This window comes from Mytilus trossulus, chromosome 4 (genome assembly GCF_036588685.1).
Source record: "Mytilus trossulus isolate FHL-02 chromosome 4, PNRI_Mtr1.1.1.hap1, whole genome shotgun sequence".
NCBI lineage: Eukaryota > Metazoa > Mollusca > Bivalvia > Mytilida > Mytilidae > Mytilus > Mytilus trossulus.
In genome coordinates this window covers 63719156-63737331 of record NC_086376.1, presented here as the reverse complement: position 1 = coordinate 63737331, position 18176 = coordinate 63719156, and the positions used below count along the sequence as shown (strand labels likewise).

General features: G+C 31.0%; 1 protein-coding gene across 1 annotated transcript; it reads left to right on the top strand.

Moving 5' to 3' along the window:
- The first annotated feature begins 226 nt into the window (after positions 1–226).
- Positions 227–14149, top strand: LOC134715739 (glutaredoxin-3-like). The gene is made up of 10 exons (XM_063578137.1): positions 227–366; positions 1566–1680; positions 2986–3060; positions 3803–3925; positions 4526–4610; positions 6045–6134; positions 7036–7180; positions 8635–8745; positions 13263–13395; positions 14051–14149. Exons 1-10 carry the CDS (start codon positions 302–304, stop codon positions 14096–14098), a joined length of 990 nt encoding a protein of 329 aa, XP_063434207.1. The 5' UTR covers positions 227–301; the 3' UTR covers positions 14099–14149.
- The last annotated feature ends 4027 nt before the right edge of the window (positions 14150–18176 follow it).

The window sequence follows — 18176 nt, the reverse complement described above, 5'->3', positions numbered from 1 at the left end:
AGGAGTTAAAAAGAAGCATTACTGTTTTTCTTTTTTTTAAATTGACGAATTTAATTTGTTTATAAGATTAATCCAAATTGTAATATGATTTCTAATATAATTATGATAAGTGCAGACTGGAAGTAATTTATTTAGTGTTCTTTAATTGATGTCTTTTTTTTAAGTAACATTTGGTAATTTACTAGATTTAAATTGTTACTTCCCTTTATATGTCCTTGTTCCCAGTAATAAATATTTCTACACTGCTTACTCAAAATCATATCATTATATCAGGGTACCAGATCATTATTACAGAGGAAAAATGGCAAAAGTTCGGGAAACATCTTCAGTCAAAGAATTTAATGATATACTCGATAATTCAGACAGGTACACTTATGAATTGTGATCTGACACATTCAGAAGTATATTAATGAAACAGAAGAATTTCATAATGAAAGAAATATTAAATACACTGCTGTCTAATGGACTAATAAATTATGATACATTGATAGGGAGGTCAGGCTCAGCCAAAATATGAAGTATAGTGATGGGGGATAGGAGGGGGTCATGATCCCGAAATCCCGAGGTCCCAAATTTAAATAAATAAAAATCCCAGATTTCGATATTTGTATAAAAAGAATTCCTGGATCCCGAAGGGGTAAATCCCGAGCTTAAAAACACCCAATCCCGGAGTCCCGATAAAGGTCCTATCCCCCCTCTATAGTGAAAGTGGATAAAATTGCATTATTCTGATGAGCACAAAAAAAAAGAAATTAATTAGTGCTCAAATTTTTGAAATCGGTCAAGTAGTCCAAAAGTCATGACCGCTTAGATCATGTAGATATCATATTTTGCCTTTTGGGCTATTTGTCAATTTCAGGCCAAATATATCAAAAGGGTTAAGAACTGCAAGCAATCTATCTGCATAATTGCAATGAGGCTCTTATATGGATCCCCCCCCCTTTGGAATATCAATATAATTTAAGAAAACTACAATATATTTCAAACTGAAGTTGGATAAAACCTTTTATTTTTGCCGTCACAAGAATCATTATGTTACTATAATTGCATTCGCAACCTCCCTACTAATGATTTGCTTTAAATTTCAGAAAAAAGCCTTTTGAGTCACTGGGACCAACATCTACCAAAGGCTAAAGTTTAATAGCTACAATGTATGCTCATCACTTGCCGCCCATCTTCCTTTGTCATCCATGTAATTGTCTGTTAAATTCTTCTCCTCTGATATTTGTCTGAAACTGTTTGCCTTTTTGCCAAATGTATCCAATCTTGGACACTATTACTTCCTTTATCATTGGGCTACATGTACATGAACTGATTATATTGTTTTAAAAATGTGTCCAATGGACCTGACTGCCAACCAAGATGGCCAACATGGCTATAAATAGAACATGGGGGTACATGGTCTGAGATTACTCTGACATCCTCCAGCTGTTCTGCCAGAAAAGCTGTAGAAATTCTCTCCATCATGTTCAAAATGTAACTTTGGACTTATTTTATATTTTAGTATTCATGATACTTTATAAATAGACTCCATACATGATATGAATTTTCTTTAAACGTTGTAGCCAGCTGGTTGTTGTTCATTTCTCAGCTCTATGGGCTCCACAGTGTAAACAGATGAATGAGGTTCTAGAGGAACTCTGCAAAGAAACAGAATTTGTCAATGTTGTGTTTTTGAAGGTACATCACTTAATTTATTTGTTAACATCATGTTTAATTTGATAGTTGTTTGCCATAAAAAATACATGTTATAGACAATGATAGATGTCAATTTTAACTTTGGTGAATTGGATTTTTTCCCCCTAAAACATGTCAAATACTGTACCCTATAAGCTATTCGAATTACTTGGTGTCCATCATCTGTTGTTCGCCTTTTAAACTTTAACAAAAATCTTCTATAAAACTACTGAGCCAATTTGAACCAAACTTGGCCACAATTGTCTTTGGAGTTACTTGTTATAAGTGTTATATTATTATAAATTGCTAAAATTATCTAGATTCAGATTTTTTATCTACATGAACTTAGTCTTCATTTTGTTGAATTTGTCTGATTAGAGTTATTGCTCTTGAAACACATTTTTAAAACAATTCTTATTGCACATGTAAACATGGTAAAGTGAAATGTGAAAAAAACCCAACAATGTACGAAATAATGTTCTGACTGGTTTACAGTTATTTCTTTTTCAAGGACATATATATGGTTTCTCATTTTCTGAATGGTGCCAAGTAAGGTACTCAGTGGGAGCCATTAGTTGGTTAGTTCCAATATTTGCCAAAAGGAATGAAAATAGATGAATAGGTTACAAAAAAAAATGTATGTTCATTATTGCTTGCTGCCTGTACGTCTTTTTATCTCTGGAATGTCTGGTTGTCTCATTGTTAATCACACCATATCTTTATTTTTTATAAGTTCAAAGATTTTTTTAACCAATTTAGGCCTAAAATCATACGTTTTGTATACTGTCAGATTTTCTGATTTAAATGTTGAATATACAATGTATGTACTAAACAATTAATGCTAATATGGTTAAAATATATACAAACCTTTTTCATGATCAGTCAAACAGTAATGAAATTCTTTAAAATTGCAAACATATGCAAAATCTTGACTATTTGACTTGTACATGCTTGGAAATAATAATCATATATACATATGTAAAGTATAACTATTGCCTTAAAATATTTGAGTATATTTTGTAGTTACTGACAATCAATTATTTTAGGCAATGCTTTTGCTCTATATATTTGTACATTTAACAACAGCTAGTATATCATTTGTATATTAAGTGACATGGACTGTACAAATAACTAAATGAACTCATATGGTTTGAAAGGATAAAACGTTTTGACTATTCTTTTTACTATTAACATAAATCATTCAACTGATCTATGAATGAGTAAAATGACCATGATTATCAGCTTTCACTGCAGTTAACAGAACATATAAGTTGTATGTTTTGTGATATCCTATTTTTTTTCTTTCAGGTGGAAGCAGAGGATATCCCAGAATTGTCAGAGAAATATCAGATAGCAGCAGTGCCAACATTTATTTTTCTTAAGGTAGGTCTTTACCATATATAGATACATCCTATTGTCTGGTGTCATTAATAAAAAAGTATCCACTCAAGATAGTTACATTTTGAAACTGGACTAAATGTTTGGAAGTCGCAGCATTTGCACTTAAACACTGGATGCAGCAATAACAGGCTACACACAAGGCTAAATTCATTACATAAAATGTTATTTAGTCAATACTGCTACACCTTTTTCAACAAAACTGAAAAAAAAGCATACCATTAAAAATTTATATGTAAAAAACTTGTAAGGTAAGATAAAAAATTAACCTAAAAAATTTAGTCCACCTGCAAGAACTTGATATTCGAGAAGATATTTTCTGCCCACATGCCATGTACTTACATCATAACTCCTAAATTAGACTGGAATAGGTACATAATATTTATATTTTGAAAAAGGATGTTTTTATGTGTCGTTGAAAAGTTTATGATGTATTTTTGGTCCATTGTAGATTACATGTATAAGCCACTAACCAGTCATCCTTTAGAAAGGGTGGATGGATTTCTTCCTAAACATGAATAAGATTCATTTTGCTTTTGTTTTGTTACAAAATTCAAACTGAGACAATTAATTTCTTCACTTTCCTTGTAACAAGTATGACTCTCTTGTCAAAAATTTTGAATCAAACTATTCTTTTAAAAAAAATTTAAAATGTGCCTAAATACAATGTAATATATGTTTATATGTTTTTAAATTGTAAAAAAAGCAGTACTCTATTTGTTTACAGAAGAAGCAAGTGGTAGACAGGATAGATGGTGCCAATGCTGCAGAACTAACAAAGAAAGTCAAACTATTGTCATCACCAACAGCTGGTGTCATTACGCAACAAACAGCAGCACCTCCAAAACAGGTAATAGAAATGCCCTATGTGTTTATCTCATTTCACGATACAATGCCCTAAATTTCTTTTATACATGTTGGGATTCCAGTTAATTACAAAATCTTATATTGACTATTTTGCGTTACTAATAAGTAATTCATGCTATCTTGTCTTAATTTTTTCTTTTTTTAACTTTTATTAATTTATTATCAATTTTGTGTACATTTGTAATTGCTTTAATTACACAGTTTTTATAATTACAAACATTTAGGGGCCAGCTGAAGGATGCCTCTGGGTGCAGGAGTTTCTCACTTCATTGAAGACACATGCATTGGTGGCCTTCGTCTGTTGTCTGCTCTATGGCCGAGTTGTTGCGTTTTGACACCTTCCCCATTTCCTTTCTCAATTTTATTTTCTGACTTTATTCATCTTGGAATATTTTGTTCTCTTTCTTTTTTTTTGACAGATTTCAAAGTGACAGTTTCAAACATATAAGAATTCAGTGCTGTAGTCAAACTGTTTTAAAATTTCTTTTAAATCCTTGATTGTACTGTAATTATTATGCCTAAGCTTGCTTATTGAAGTGTATTTATAAATTTGTTTTAAACATTTTTTATATATTAATTTTAGGATCTTGACACCAGGCTAAAGAATTTGCTGAACTCTGCTCCTGTTCTATTGTTTATGAAAGGATCGCCTGACGAACCAAAATGTGGTAAGTGACTTCAAAAAAGGAACTCTGGTTCATTCTTACTGTAAATTTTGGACCTTTTGTTGCAAAAAAAAATGAAAACTTTTCCACAGATTCATCTACTTTTGGTCAATCCAGGCCATAATCTTGGCGGCGAAATGACAATTTAAGTTGCCAAAGAATTTTGAAAATTGCTAAAACTCGTCGGCTGACTGACTTCATGGCGAAGTCAAATTTGTAAAAGGGAAACAACTTAATTTTCACAGGTAAACAAAAATGGTGGATGACAAGGTAAATCGGAATTTTTGAAACGACCCAGGACTTATACTGTCAACTTTTAAATGATATAAATACAATGGCGACTTTGAACATCCTTGGATTTAACATTCAAAACTATTGAAATGCGAAATAGAGCGTCTGAGGATGTTGCGTAATCACTCAGCTGATTTGTTTTCTTTTTATTTATCACAAGGCAATCAATTTTACTATTCGATAGATAAAGGGTAGGAATGAACGGAAGATGTTTTATATTCTTTGATTAAACATTGAAATATAAAAGGTAGAAAGACATCTAATGGATAAATTTATTGCAAACGTACAACACATGGCCAGCTTGTGATAAGAAGTGGGTTTTTCACAACCAATTTGTTAATATGAAGGAGATATCTTTATAACAAAATGATAAATATTAGCTCTTTATCGATTAACTACAAAGTGATTGATAAATATTTTCATTTATATATAGGCTTACAATCTTTCACATGATTCTCAAATTACAGCTGCTATGATGTCCTGGACAGTCAACAGTTTACAAAATTATGACATGTGATGATCATGATGATAAACATTAAATTGACCAGTCATTAGAAAGTCATTACATACAATGGGATTCATATTTTTTCTGGACTTCATAAAAAAAAAATGAAGCAGATGCACATATGATTAATGCATGATTATACCACTAGGCTAGCAACAATCATAATTTCAAGTTGACAGCACAAAAGGTTGAATGAATAAATAACAACTACATTGTCTAAACCTTTTTATTAAGAGTATTCAAATAATTCAATCTCATATATTTCATATATACAATATCATAAAAATATAAAACACTGCAAGTATTATTTTTATTGAACAAATAAAACAATTTTCCCTTAAAGATGTTCACGAAAACACTATTCAAACGGAACGGTAATGGAATTTCACTTCTCCAAGAAATTGACCACTTCCCCCAACTCTCATGGAAGGAGAAATCACTTCTCCCTCTCAAAAATCTTAGATTAGGCCCTGTGTCAATCTATTTAAATTTTTGGCAGTACTTCCCATTGTCCCATTGAATAAATACAATAGCGTTTGTTCTCTGTGTAGTTTATTCACTTAGATATTCAAATTTAAGAGATATCCATTGCTAATTGATTAATTTACCTTCTGAAAGATGAAAATACTATATTGTTACAGGTTTTAGTCGTACTATAACACAGATTTTGAATGACCGAGGTATCAAGTACAGTACATTTGATATATTACAAGATGAAGAAGTCAGACAAGGTATGGTCAATACTAACTTCTACCATAAGTAAATTACACAGCAGGGATAAGTGAAAAAATGATTTAAAAGAGAAGCAAAAGGTACCAAAGGGACATTCAAATCATAAGCCCAAAATTAAAGCAAAAAATAAACAGCATACAAAACAACAACAAGAAAAACTAAGGAATGAGCAACATGAACGCAACCATAGGGATGAAAATTTTGGAACTCAATTTTCGGCTCTCCCTTCACACCATTTGGGAGTATGGTCTTAAGGAAACCTTGATAGTCCATCGGAAGTTACAACAAATGGCTGACAGTGTTTAGAGAGAGACATATTTCTTACAGGTTAAAGACACCCTAAGGCTTGTAGATTTAGAGAAAGACATATTTCTTACAGGTTCAAGACAGCACTCGCACCCACAAAGTGGAAAGGGATTAATATAAGTTGCAAAACTTGTTTCCCAATCCACTATAAATAAATATGTTTAAAAACTAACCAAAGGCAGCACTCTCAACCAACAAAGTGAAAAGGGGTTAATATAAGTTGCAAAAGTTTCCCAATCCACTATAGATAAATATGTCTAACCTAAAAACTGATGTAAAAAAAAAATCAGATTATAAAAAGTTAGTTCGATAAAGTGACAAAATGAGCAAGTTACAATTAATATTGTTATTACAATACAGAGTGAATTATAAATTATTCTACCTCAATCCGATTCAAATACATATCCTGTGTCCATGCTTAGCATACAAGGACCTGACAACACTAGCTTCCTTCTACTTTCTGTTATGAATGGATCTGTATTTCAGATTGATGCTATATGCAGGATATGTGCCTTAACTAAAAAAAGATAGAGTCAAGGCTATTGGTTTTGTACTGACACATTTATATGATGAAATTTTGTTTTAAAAATTCAGGTTTAAAGAAGTTTTCTAATTGGCCTACATATCCCCAGTTATATGCTAATGGAGAGTTACTTGGAGGGTTGGATATCGTTAAAGAATTGGTCGAGACTGGAGAATTAGAATCACAACTTCCTCAACAAGAAAAATTAGAAGACAGGTACAACTATAGACAAAGTTTATTGTTAATAATATATAAAGTAGGCATTAGTTTTCTCGTTTGAATTGTTTTACAATGTCTTATCGGGGCCTTTTATAGCTGACTATGCTGTATGAGATTTGCTCATTGTTGAAGGCCGTATGGAGATCTATAGTTGGTAATGTCTGTGTCATTTTGGTCTTTTGTGGATAGTTGTCTCATTGGCAATCATACCACATCTTCTTTTTCATATAGAGGTTAATAACAGGAATCATCAGAATATAACAAACATCAATCACCAAAGCCAAAATCTTCACAAACAATTTCTGTTCTTTAATACAGAGTCACAGTGAGACTATAATATGGTCTATAAATTGAAATCTGAATTTCCACTACAAACAATTTGTATTATACCAATAATAAATGCTAACACCTTAAGAGGAGTTAAAAATGTCAAGAACTGTTTTCTCTTTTATAATGAGGCACATATGTATATAGATATCCATAGATAATTACAATATCAAGCTAAAAATAACAAATATCACTAAATTTAGTAAGAGTTTTTCAGCTGAAGGAATTTTATAAGTATATTTTGATAAATCTGGATTATTCAGAGGGAGTATTTTGATTAAATAAGTTATTAAATATAGCCTACATCAATTGTTTTTATTAGGTTTATATTAGGTTTGTATGGTCATCAGACAAGAGACACCTCATTTGACCCTGTTTTTATAGTAATTGATTCATATTATTAAAAGAAATTTGGTCAGTTTCTACATTAACTATTTAGTGAGTAATGCTTCTAATAGTTTGTAATTCAATTGAAATGCCCCCTTGTGAATTTGATTTTAGAATTTGGAAGAGATTTTGATTGTTTCTCATGGAATTTAAACATATTATTCATACATGTACATAATAAATTACTTGGCTTGTACATTTCATCATGCATGTAATGGTTGAATGATGTAGAATTTAATTTTAAATTCAAGGGATCCCCTATTTAAATACCTCTTACTCTTAATTTTGTACTCCTACAGCCTTTTTTTCCTTTGCAGAGCATAATTACACATATAGTTTAAATGATAACTTTATTTTCAAAAATAATTTATTGGACTTCTAAAATCAATTATATATTGATGTAATAATAAAGTGAATGCACCTTAATGTCTTCATTATTGAAACTAACATATATACCCAAATGGACACAATTTTGTGAACATAATATTTGAGTTCATGGTGTATTATTTGATTTTAGTACTCTGTCTTGTTTTTCAATAGTCTGAGTGTGTTCTAATTATTCTATTGTTTTGCCCTTGTAATATTTTCATATTTTGTACCCATAGCTATAGGCATGTATGAACTTATGAACGTTGACTTGGGTTTGGGGAAGTTTTTAATCTTTTCTTCATTTTGTAGGCATAGCACTATATTTTTTTTTATCATGTATATCATAAAACATTTTCTTCTCTTTGCAGACTTAAGAAACTTATAAAAAGGTCTAATGTGATGTTGTTTATGAAAGGAGATCCTGAGACACCTAGATGTGGTTTTAGTAAACAGACAATTGGAATACTATCTGAAATTGGGTATGATAATAGAAAAAATAAAAAAAATGATTTAACTTTGAGTTAGATAATATTGTTATGATTAAGTTTTTATATGACAGTTTCAATCTGAATGCCCACTCCAAACAATTTAAGCTGATCTTTAATTAACACTGCTTGCATACTTTTCAATCAGCATATTTAATTGGTTTGTCTTCTTCCCTAACCTACATGATATTCAAAAAAGAATAAATGTGTAAAAATGCCTGTGAATATTATCCCTAACCTACATGATATTCAATAGAGAAGAAATGTGCAAATGCCTATGAATGTAAAAAAAGCTTAAATGACTATGTTAGAAATCAATTAAACATATATGACCTTACTTCAGGACACATTACATGACCATAACCCCATTCAATAACAGAGATACATTAATATGACCCCATCTAAACACATTACATGGCCATGACCCCATATAATAAGTATTAATAACAGAGATACATTTACTAAGCCCCCATCTAAACACATTACATGACCATGACCCCATTTAATAACAGAGATACATTACTATGACCCCATCTAAACAAATTACATGACCATGACCCCATATAATAAGTATTAATAACAGAGATACATTTACTAAGCCCCCATCTAATTACATGACCATGACCCCATTTAATAACAGAGATAAACACATTACATGACCATGATCCCATATAATAACAGAGATACATTACTATGATAGATATAGGAAGATGTGGTGTGAGTGCCAATGAGACAACTCTCCATCCAAATAACAATTTAAAAAGTAAACCATTATAGGTTAAAGTATGGCCTTCAACCCAGAGCCTTGGCTCACACCGAACAACAAGCTATAAAGGGCCCCAAAATTACTAGTGTAAAACCATTCTAAAGGGAAAACCAACGGTCTAATCTATATAAACAAAACGAGAAACACGTATATATAACATAAACAAACGACAACTACTGTACATCAGATTCCTGACTTAGGACAGGTGCAAACATTTGCAGCAGGATTTAACGTTTTAATGGATCCAAACCTTCTCCCTTTTTCTGAAACAATAGCATAACATCACAACATAGAAAAACACACGATAAAATATCAATTGGCAGACTTAACTCAATCAAAAAACGTATGATTACACAATGAACGAATAAATTTGATCTGCGATATCTGAATACAAATGCACACTTAATTAAATATTAAAGACAAACATTCATGACCAAAAAGCTAACAAACAAATTCAAACAAAGCCATGGCAGGACATGACTGAGAAATATTTAACCAATCAATATTCACTTTAGAAAAATACCGGTTTTAAAAAAACAATTATAATCTTGAAGTTTATACAAATGTAGTAAGAATAAGTGAAAAATTGAAGATATTACAAATAATCAAAGCTAGTCATGCTAGTGTACAGACAAGATCCATATAAATAAAAAATAACAAAAAAGCATTATCAACAGAATCAACAGGTCGAATTTACAAGAAAATACGATTTGAGAGTACTCACAGTTATGACCCCATCTAAACACATTACAGGACCATGACCCTATATAATAAGAGAGATAAACACATTACCATGACCCCATATAATAACAGAGATACATTTACTAAGCCCCCATATAATAACAGAGATACATTTACTAAGCCCCCATCTTAACACATTACATGACCATGACCCCATATAATAACAGAGATACATTACTATGACCCCATTTAAACTCAGAGTTGCACAATTCTCATATAATTTTGAAATGAAGGGTAATGACAACATGTCTTTGAGATACATTGCAAAATTTATATCTAAAACAGATATTACAGTTAAATGGAAGACAGAAGTATACACCTAATCGCTATTTTATATTCCATTCCGGATAAGTTCTAAAATTACACAACTTTTTCATCCAGTTGAATTCGAAGCTATCTGGGACCCTGTATAAACAATTCAAAATGCATGATACTTTTTAATGAGACCTGTTTAAACTACCGTAAATACTTCAAACAAAATATGTTTTTACTTCAATTTTAATTTCGAAAAAAGTGGATCATACTATATCAAAGTTTCTTGATGATCACTTTCTAAAGTTTTTTCTCCCTCAGCTCACTACTGATGACCTCTATTTTTCGGTCGGTGACCCAAACAGGAAGTTGTGTAAATGACTGTTTTTCCCGGAATGGACTAAATAGCGATAAGGTGTATTCTTTTTAAAGATTAAGAAATTAAGTGACAAAAGACAGTCATCGTTGAATAAGTTGTATCAACAATGGGAAATATTAGTTGGAAACATGGGAAATGAAATATTAAGGAAAAATATTTGTATGCTTAACTAGTGTTGAATGGATATCTATAGATAAGTAAGAAGTTATGTAGAACAATAACCATTTCAGAATGTGAATCATTTTGGTTATTTTTTTGGAAACATACCCAACACCTTGTAATTGATTAAGAATACCCTGATCAATAGATATTCAAATATTAGTGTGATATTATTTTTATTTTGGAGCCTGACGTTATGAACAATGATATTACTCATTGCCCTTTTTAATCTGAAATGATATACCAATAAATATTAAAGTCATATGAAACGAGTGACTGGTGAAAAAAATAATGTTTATCCAATTCTTGAACCAATGCATGTATATTTCATAAACTTAGCCCTCTGTGCACAATTTTATAATTTTTTACACAAATATATCGTATAATCGTCAATTTTGTTCTCTCTCTGTCTGTTATTATTCAACAAATATGGCTGCTCATTATATGCCGTATTTTGAAACCGAAGTTTACCGATTGTCACCTAATAGTAAACAATCAACAAAAAGCATGGATATTGAGCACATGTTTATTCTATACAATGATCAGATAATTGTTTATTTTAATGACAGATCCATGCTTATTGTGATCACCGTATTTTTACGAGGAGGGTCACACTAAGGTCACTATGCATACAGAAAATATGTCAGTGAATTACTTCCTGGAAGGAAGCAATTAAGAATAAGTAAACTTCTTCTAAATGTGGACAAATAAAAGAATTTTCCTCAGAAAAAAGTATATGTACATGTACATAAGTTGTATAATGAAAGCTATCCATTTAAAAAAAACCATATGCATAATTTTATTTAATTTGAGGTTTCATATGCCTTTAAGCTGTTTTGGTCAAAGGTTTTTTAATGGATAAGTTCAAATGATTATGAATGTTACAGCAGTAACTTGATAGGTTTTAACAAAAATACCTTGTAGAATTAACAAAATATTTATGGGTAAACTACAGTTATTTCAGGTCCTATGTAGAATTATAAGAAATATAAATAAGCACATGTAATTTACAATAATGTATTGAATATATGTATTATAAATTTTGCAGAGTGAATAATGTTATGTGTCTATTTTTATTCCCCTCTTACATTTTTTGTCTTAAGGTCATTAACTTTTTTTGGTTTGTGTGTTCATTCGTTCATACGTCTGTCCTGCTTCAGGTTTAAGTTTTTGGTCAAGGTTGTTTTTGATAAAGTTGAAGTCCAATCAACTTGAAACTTAGTACACATTCCCTATGATATGATATTTCTATTTTTAATGCCAAATTAGAGTTTTGATTCCAATATCAAGGACCACTGATCGTAGAAAAGGATAGTGCGAGTGGGGCATTCTTGTACTATGGACACATTCTTGTTGAAAAATGTTATGTTTCTTTTTTTGTATAATGAACAATGTTATGTTATTTTTTTTGGCAGAGTGAATAAAGTTGTGTATCTGTTTTTGTAGACTGAATAAAGTTGTGAATCTATTTTTATAGATTGAATAAAGTTGTGTTTCTATTTTTGTAAAGTGAATAAAGTTGTGTATCTATTTTTGTAGAGTAAATACAGTTGTGATCTATTTTTGTAGAGTGAATAAAGTTGTGTATCTATTTTTGTAGAGTAAATACAGTTGTGATCTATTTTTGTAGTGTAATAAAGTTGTGTATCTATTTTTATAGAGTGAATAAAGTTGTGTATCTATTTTTGCAGAGTAAATAAAGTTGTGTATCTATTTTTATAGAGTGAATAAAGTTGTGTATCTATTTTTGCAGAGTAAATAAAGTTGTGTATCTATTTTTGTAGAGTGAATAAAGTTGTGATCTATTTTTGTAGAGTGAATAAAGTTGTGTATCTATTTTTATAGAGTGAATAAAGTTGTGTATCTATTTTTGTAGAGTAAATAAAGTTGTGATCTATTTTTGTAGAGTGAATAAAGTTGTGTATCTATTTTTGCAGAGTAAATAAAGTTGTGTATCTATTTTTGTAGAGTGAATAAAGTTGTGTATCTATTTTTATAGAGTGAATAAAGTTGTGTATCTATTTTTGTAGAGTAAATAAAGTTGTGATCTATTTTTGTAGAGTGAATAAAGTTGTGTATCTATTTTTATAGAGTGAATAAAGTTGTATATCTATTTTTGTAGTGTAATAAAGTTGTGTATCTATTTTTATAGAGTGAATAAAGTTGTGTATCTATTTTTGCAGAGTGAATAAAGTTGTGTATTTATTTTTGTAGAGTGCCATATGATACATTTGATATTTTATCTGATGAAGATGTTCGTCAAGGTCTGAAGAAATTCTCTAACTGGCCAACATATCCACAAATCTATGTAAAGGGAGAGCTGATTGGTGGATTAGATATTATTAAAGTATGTTGATTTCATATAAAAACAAAATAGAGATGTGTATAAAATTAGATTGGAATTAACGATTTCCACACTGAGTTAACTGATCTGATAAAATAGTTCTCAAAAACCAAAGAAAAGTTTCAAACAGTCAAACAAACTAATTCATGTGAAAATGACATCTCTCACCAGGACAAAGTCTTCATCTGGCAGCTGCTTCTGATAGAAATCACACTGATGCAAGATTTTTATTCGAATTTGGAACATTCAGATACGAAATAAAAGATGAATTTTGGTCTGTTATGTAGGGTTCTTATATCAACTGAATAAAATACCTTATTAAACATAGATACAGGATGATGTGGTATGAGTGCCAATGAGACAACTCTCCATCCAAGTAATAATTTATAAAAGTAAACCATTATAGGTCAAAGTACAGACTTCAACACAGCGCATTGGCTCACACCAAATAGGAAGATATAAAGGGCCAAAAAAAAAAAACCATGTGTAAAACCATGTGTCTTATCTATATACCTAGTATAATCTACTATAATAACCATGGATAAACATCAGTTCAACAACATAATATCAGATTTACCTAAGATAAATTCATCCTCCAAGGAGATTGTTTTTTCTGCAGAATATTATTGTTATAATAAAATATTTTATTTATTTGCAGGAATTAAAAGAATCAGGAGATTTAGAAACCACCCTAAAAGGAGAATGACTTTTGTGATTTTATAATGATAAGATACTGTATTAAACACACTCAAATAAACTTGTTGTTGTGGATAGTAATATAATAAATAGCTTATATATAATTTCGGGGAATGCAATATTAGTAAAAATGAAATGTCATTTTAATAGCTGATGTACATCTAATGGTGTTCCTCTTGTCAGATTTGTATTGAATTAGGCAAATATGCTTTGAAATGGATATTCTCACCAACATAATCTGGTCATACTCCAGCATAGTTGTTGCCTTTCAATTGTGTATTTTGGTAAATGTTCAAGTCTTTGCTTTTCATCACAAAAAATTTATCTGAAAGGTATATTTAAAAGATCAGAGGACGTGGAATGAGTGAAGGTGAGAATACTCTTCCAGAGATCAAATGAAGAAGAAAAACTGTTAAGACAGAAAATGACCAGAAATGCAAGATTTACAAACATTCTTATACAATCTAAACAATTGGCTGACCCATTTATGACTTAGAGGACGATTTTTGTTACAGACGCTTATTTTTAAAATCTTTCTCTAAAACAACTAAACTAGTATCAGACTTTATCATCATGGTATTAAGTTTGTGTTTTTAACTCTGGTCAATCAAACAACTTAACTGCCATGGTTTATGGTTTGTCAACACACATGTCAAGAATTACTAGAAAATAACAATTTTTTTTCATATTCAAAGCAGGTAAAAACCGTGAACAGCAAACATGGTCAAAATCTACAAAATTACTAATATTATCTACTTTTAGATGAAACCTAGATAACTGATAGCCCCAAAATGAATATGTTTTGAAAAAAACAATGTTTTTTGCTAATTGAATGTACAGGGAAAGGTATGATATTATAGAAAAAGGTATGATAGGTAGCTAGGTAGAAAGTATGGACAGCAGAATTGATCAGCCATACAAGATCTATAAAAAAAAAATTAACCCAAAACTATTAGACAATTGGATGACGGATAAAGGAGTTATTGCTCTGAAATGATGACTTTTTAGTATACTTTGTGTTAGTTTAAACATATTTGTTGATAGTGGATTGGGAAACAAGTTTTGCAGCTTATATTAATCCCTTTCCAATTTGTGTTTTGACAATTATTTCGAACATTAAAGTAAATTGGTTGAAATTGGAAACAACATACATAATAAACATGTTCTTGTTTTAGCAAATACTCTAGGAAGTTAAATCAGCAATAAAAGATTATAAAAAATTGGAAACTTTTTTAAATTCTCTGCACATAGATTTCTTGCATTGTATTTTCTCTATATCTTGAGTGGACGTACCACTAGTGAGAAGTGACCAGCAATCACTCAGGGTGAACACTGTTCATCTTTAATATAATATCTCGAGATTTCCAAGAAATCCTCTAGATATTTTCAAAGTCCTGAAATGATGGTTTTGTTAATTATGATAATAAATTATTCACCTTTCATGGTCAAGAAGCAATTTGAATCACATAAAATGAATTCTGCTTATAAATTTAATGACCATGACTAATGCTTTTGGCTCCGTGATGAAGATCGTATTTTGACCTATAATGATTGACTTTTTTTAAAAGTGAATTGGATGGAGATTTGTCTCATTTGCACTCATATCACATCTTCTTATACACAGGCAAATTTCGTTCACATCAATTTCACTTGAATTAAAATTCATGTGAATCTCACGTAAAATTCACGTAAATTCACCTAAAACGAGCTTATACTTGAAACTCATGTGAAATCAGTTCATGTGAGACTGCTGGAATGTTGCTACTAAGAAATGGAAGTTCACAATTGGAAAGCTGAAATCATCTTTTTTGTCGTAAAGTTTTGTTTTCAACCGACCCTCATTGTCAATTTCTAGATGTAAGTCAAGATATGAGGCCGACTTAAATGTGTCTGTAGTATCCTTTATCCCTAGATCGATGGGATAGATGCGTTCCACATAGTCAAATTTTGATTTATTCAGTGAAAGAGCATCATCTATATAGCGGAAAGTAGAGTTAACGGATATCGCTAACTTCTTATCTTTCTTCCTTAGAAGTTCATGCATAAAGTAAGCCTCATGATAATAAAGAAACAAGTCGGCAAGTAGAGGGGCACAATTTGTTCCCATTGGAATGCCGACAGTAACAAATATGTTGTCAATCGAGAAATCAAGCATCTTGATAATATCAGTTTCAGAGAATTTTCTGTTTGATTCAGAGTGATCCTTTGCAAAGTAGGATTTATCCCTCCCTACAACAAGATACTTATATCTACGTTGGCCATTCTTTTTTATGAAGCAAATCAATACCAACTCTTTCAATTCGTCTTTAAGTTTGGAATGTGGAATTCTTGTGTAAAGAGTAGAAAGGTCAAATGTTTTAATACTGTTACAAAATGAAAGAGAGTTAGATTGAATGTACTCTAAAAGATATTTGGATCTACATCTGATTCACGCCACCTCTAGAATAGACAGTTTCACAATAACTCTGAAGCCCGTCTTTGATTGCTGATAAAATAGATGTAAATAATTTAGAAAGAGGTTTCGTGGAGTACTTGGAAGACCCAGCAATATACCGTTGTTTGTAAGGACACTTATGTAGTTTAGGTATCCAATGCAGTGATGGAAGATCCAGTTCTTCATTTTTGGTTGAAATTCCAAAGGAACATAGAACAGACCTATCGTTATCCAGGATTTCCTCTTTGGTGAGTGTCGTGAGGGTATATGTTGAGTTTCCAAGTGAATTGTCAATACCTAATTCGTTTATCAAGCAGTTAAGGGCATACGATACAGTTTCGATCCAGTATTTACAAGTTCGTAAAAATTTGCATATAGGCTAGTTTTTACCTGATTAAATCAAATATGTAATAAAAAATATACCTTCATGTGCTACTTTTTGAGCAAAATGAGGTCGAAATTTTGTATATTTGCTCAAAATTCAGATTTGTGGCCGTAATTTCTTTTTTGAAAAAAAGACATAACTTTTTTGTTATAAAAGATAAACACAAATTGTTCTTTGTTAAATAATCGGTAATTTCTGTATTTTATAAGTATCATAAAACATTATGCATTTTTTATTCAGAAATAACTCGTATTTATCAAATGCTCATGAATTAAGGAAAATACGTCATTTTTTGCTGCATGTTTATCAAAATTAAAAAAAATCCTCTATTTACAGTTTTATAAAATTTGGGTCACATAATCTCCCTGCAAAATGAAACAAATTGCTGTTTTGAAAAATAGGGGTCCATGAACTCGTTTTCAAATTAAATCAGTTTGAATGATAAAAATCAGTCGAAAAATGCATCTTTTCTTGATATGTCACAGTTTGACGTCGCGAAAATAACATTTTACGTTAGCAACGTCATTACCTCCCCTGTAACTGTATCGTATGCCCTTAATGTATCTGCGGGGACATACTTGTCATGGAGGTAGGATAATTTTTTTGCAACATTTGGGTCTTTAAAGATTGACGTAGCATGGGCATTGATAGACCCATTCAGATTCTTAATTCTGATTTGTATCAACGACCTACCTCACTGCTCTAATCCATTCGGAAAGAGCTTATACGTCTTCCTTCTCGCGCTTAGCCCATTGTCTAGCATAATCCTCGACTGAATCCAACAGGGTTTCCCCTGGTTCAATTATTTTTTTCGCCACTTCTTTCGTCAAAACAATATATTTTTCGCCACTTTATTATTTTTTCGCTAAGTAATACAAATATATTTTTCTTTTAAAATTTTCCTTTTTTTCAGCCCCCCCCCCCCCCCCCCCCCCGCACACGCACACTAAGTAAGAAGTGGTTTTTACAACAAAACGAAGCATCTTATCACTTGGAATTGATACCTCGTGTAAGGTGTAGTCATTACATCGAAGGGTTACTCTCGTGCCAACCTTTTGAATAGATTTCTTCATAACGACAGTTTTCTTTTCTAGACCATCGGAAATAAGTTAAAGTATATGCTTGAAACACGTGTATCACCGAAATGACTTTGAAGTACTTACTCAAATCAATAATATATATGAAAGTTAAATGATAAAGTTTTAAATCAGAGACCTTTCTTGCTTTTGAACATTTTTCATCATAACAGCAATTTTCTTTTCTGGACTA

Bases quoted from the DNA above. Each gene is read 5' to 3' on its own strand.
- LOC134715739 (XM_063578137.1), top strand. From the start codon at position 302: ATGGCAAAAGTTCGGGAAACATCTTCAGTCAAAGAATTTAATGATATA. The intron at 3,926-4,525 runs GTAATAGAAATG...TATTAATTTTAG, and splicing joins CAGCAGCACCTCCAAAACAG to GATCTTGACACCAGGCTAAA. The intron at 13,396-14,050 runs GTATGTTGATTT...ATTTATTTGCAG, and splicing joins GTGGATTAGATATTATTAAA to GAATTAAAAGAATCAGGAGA.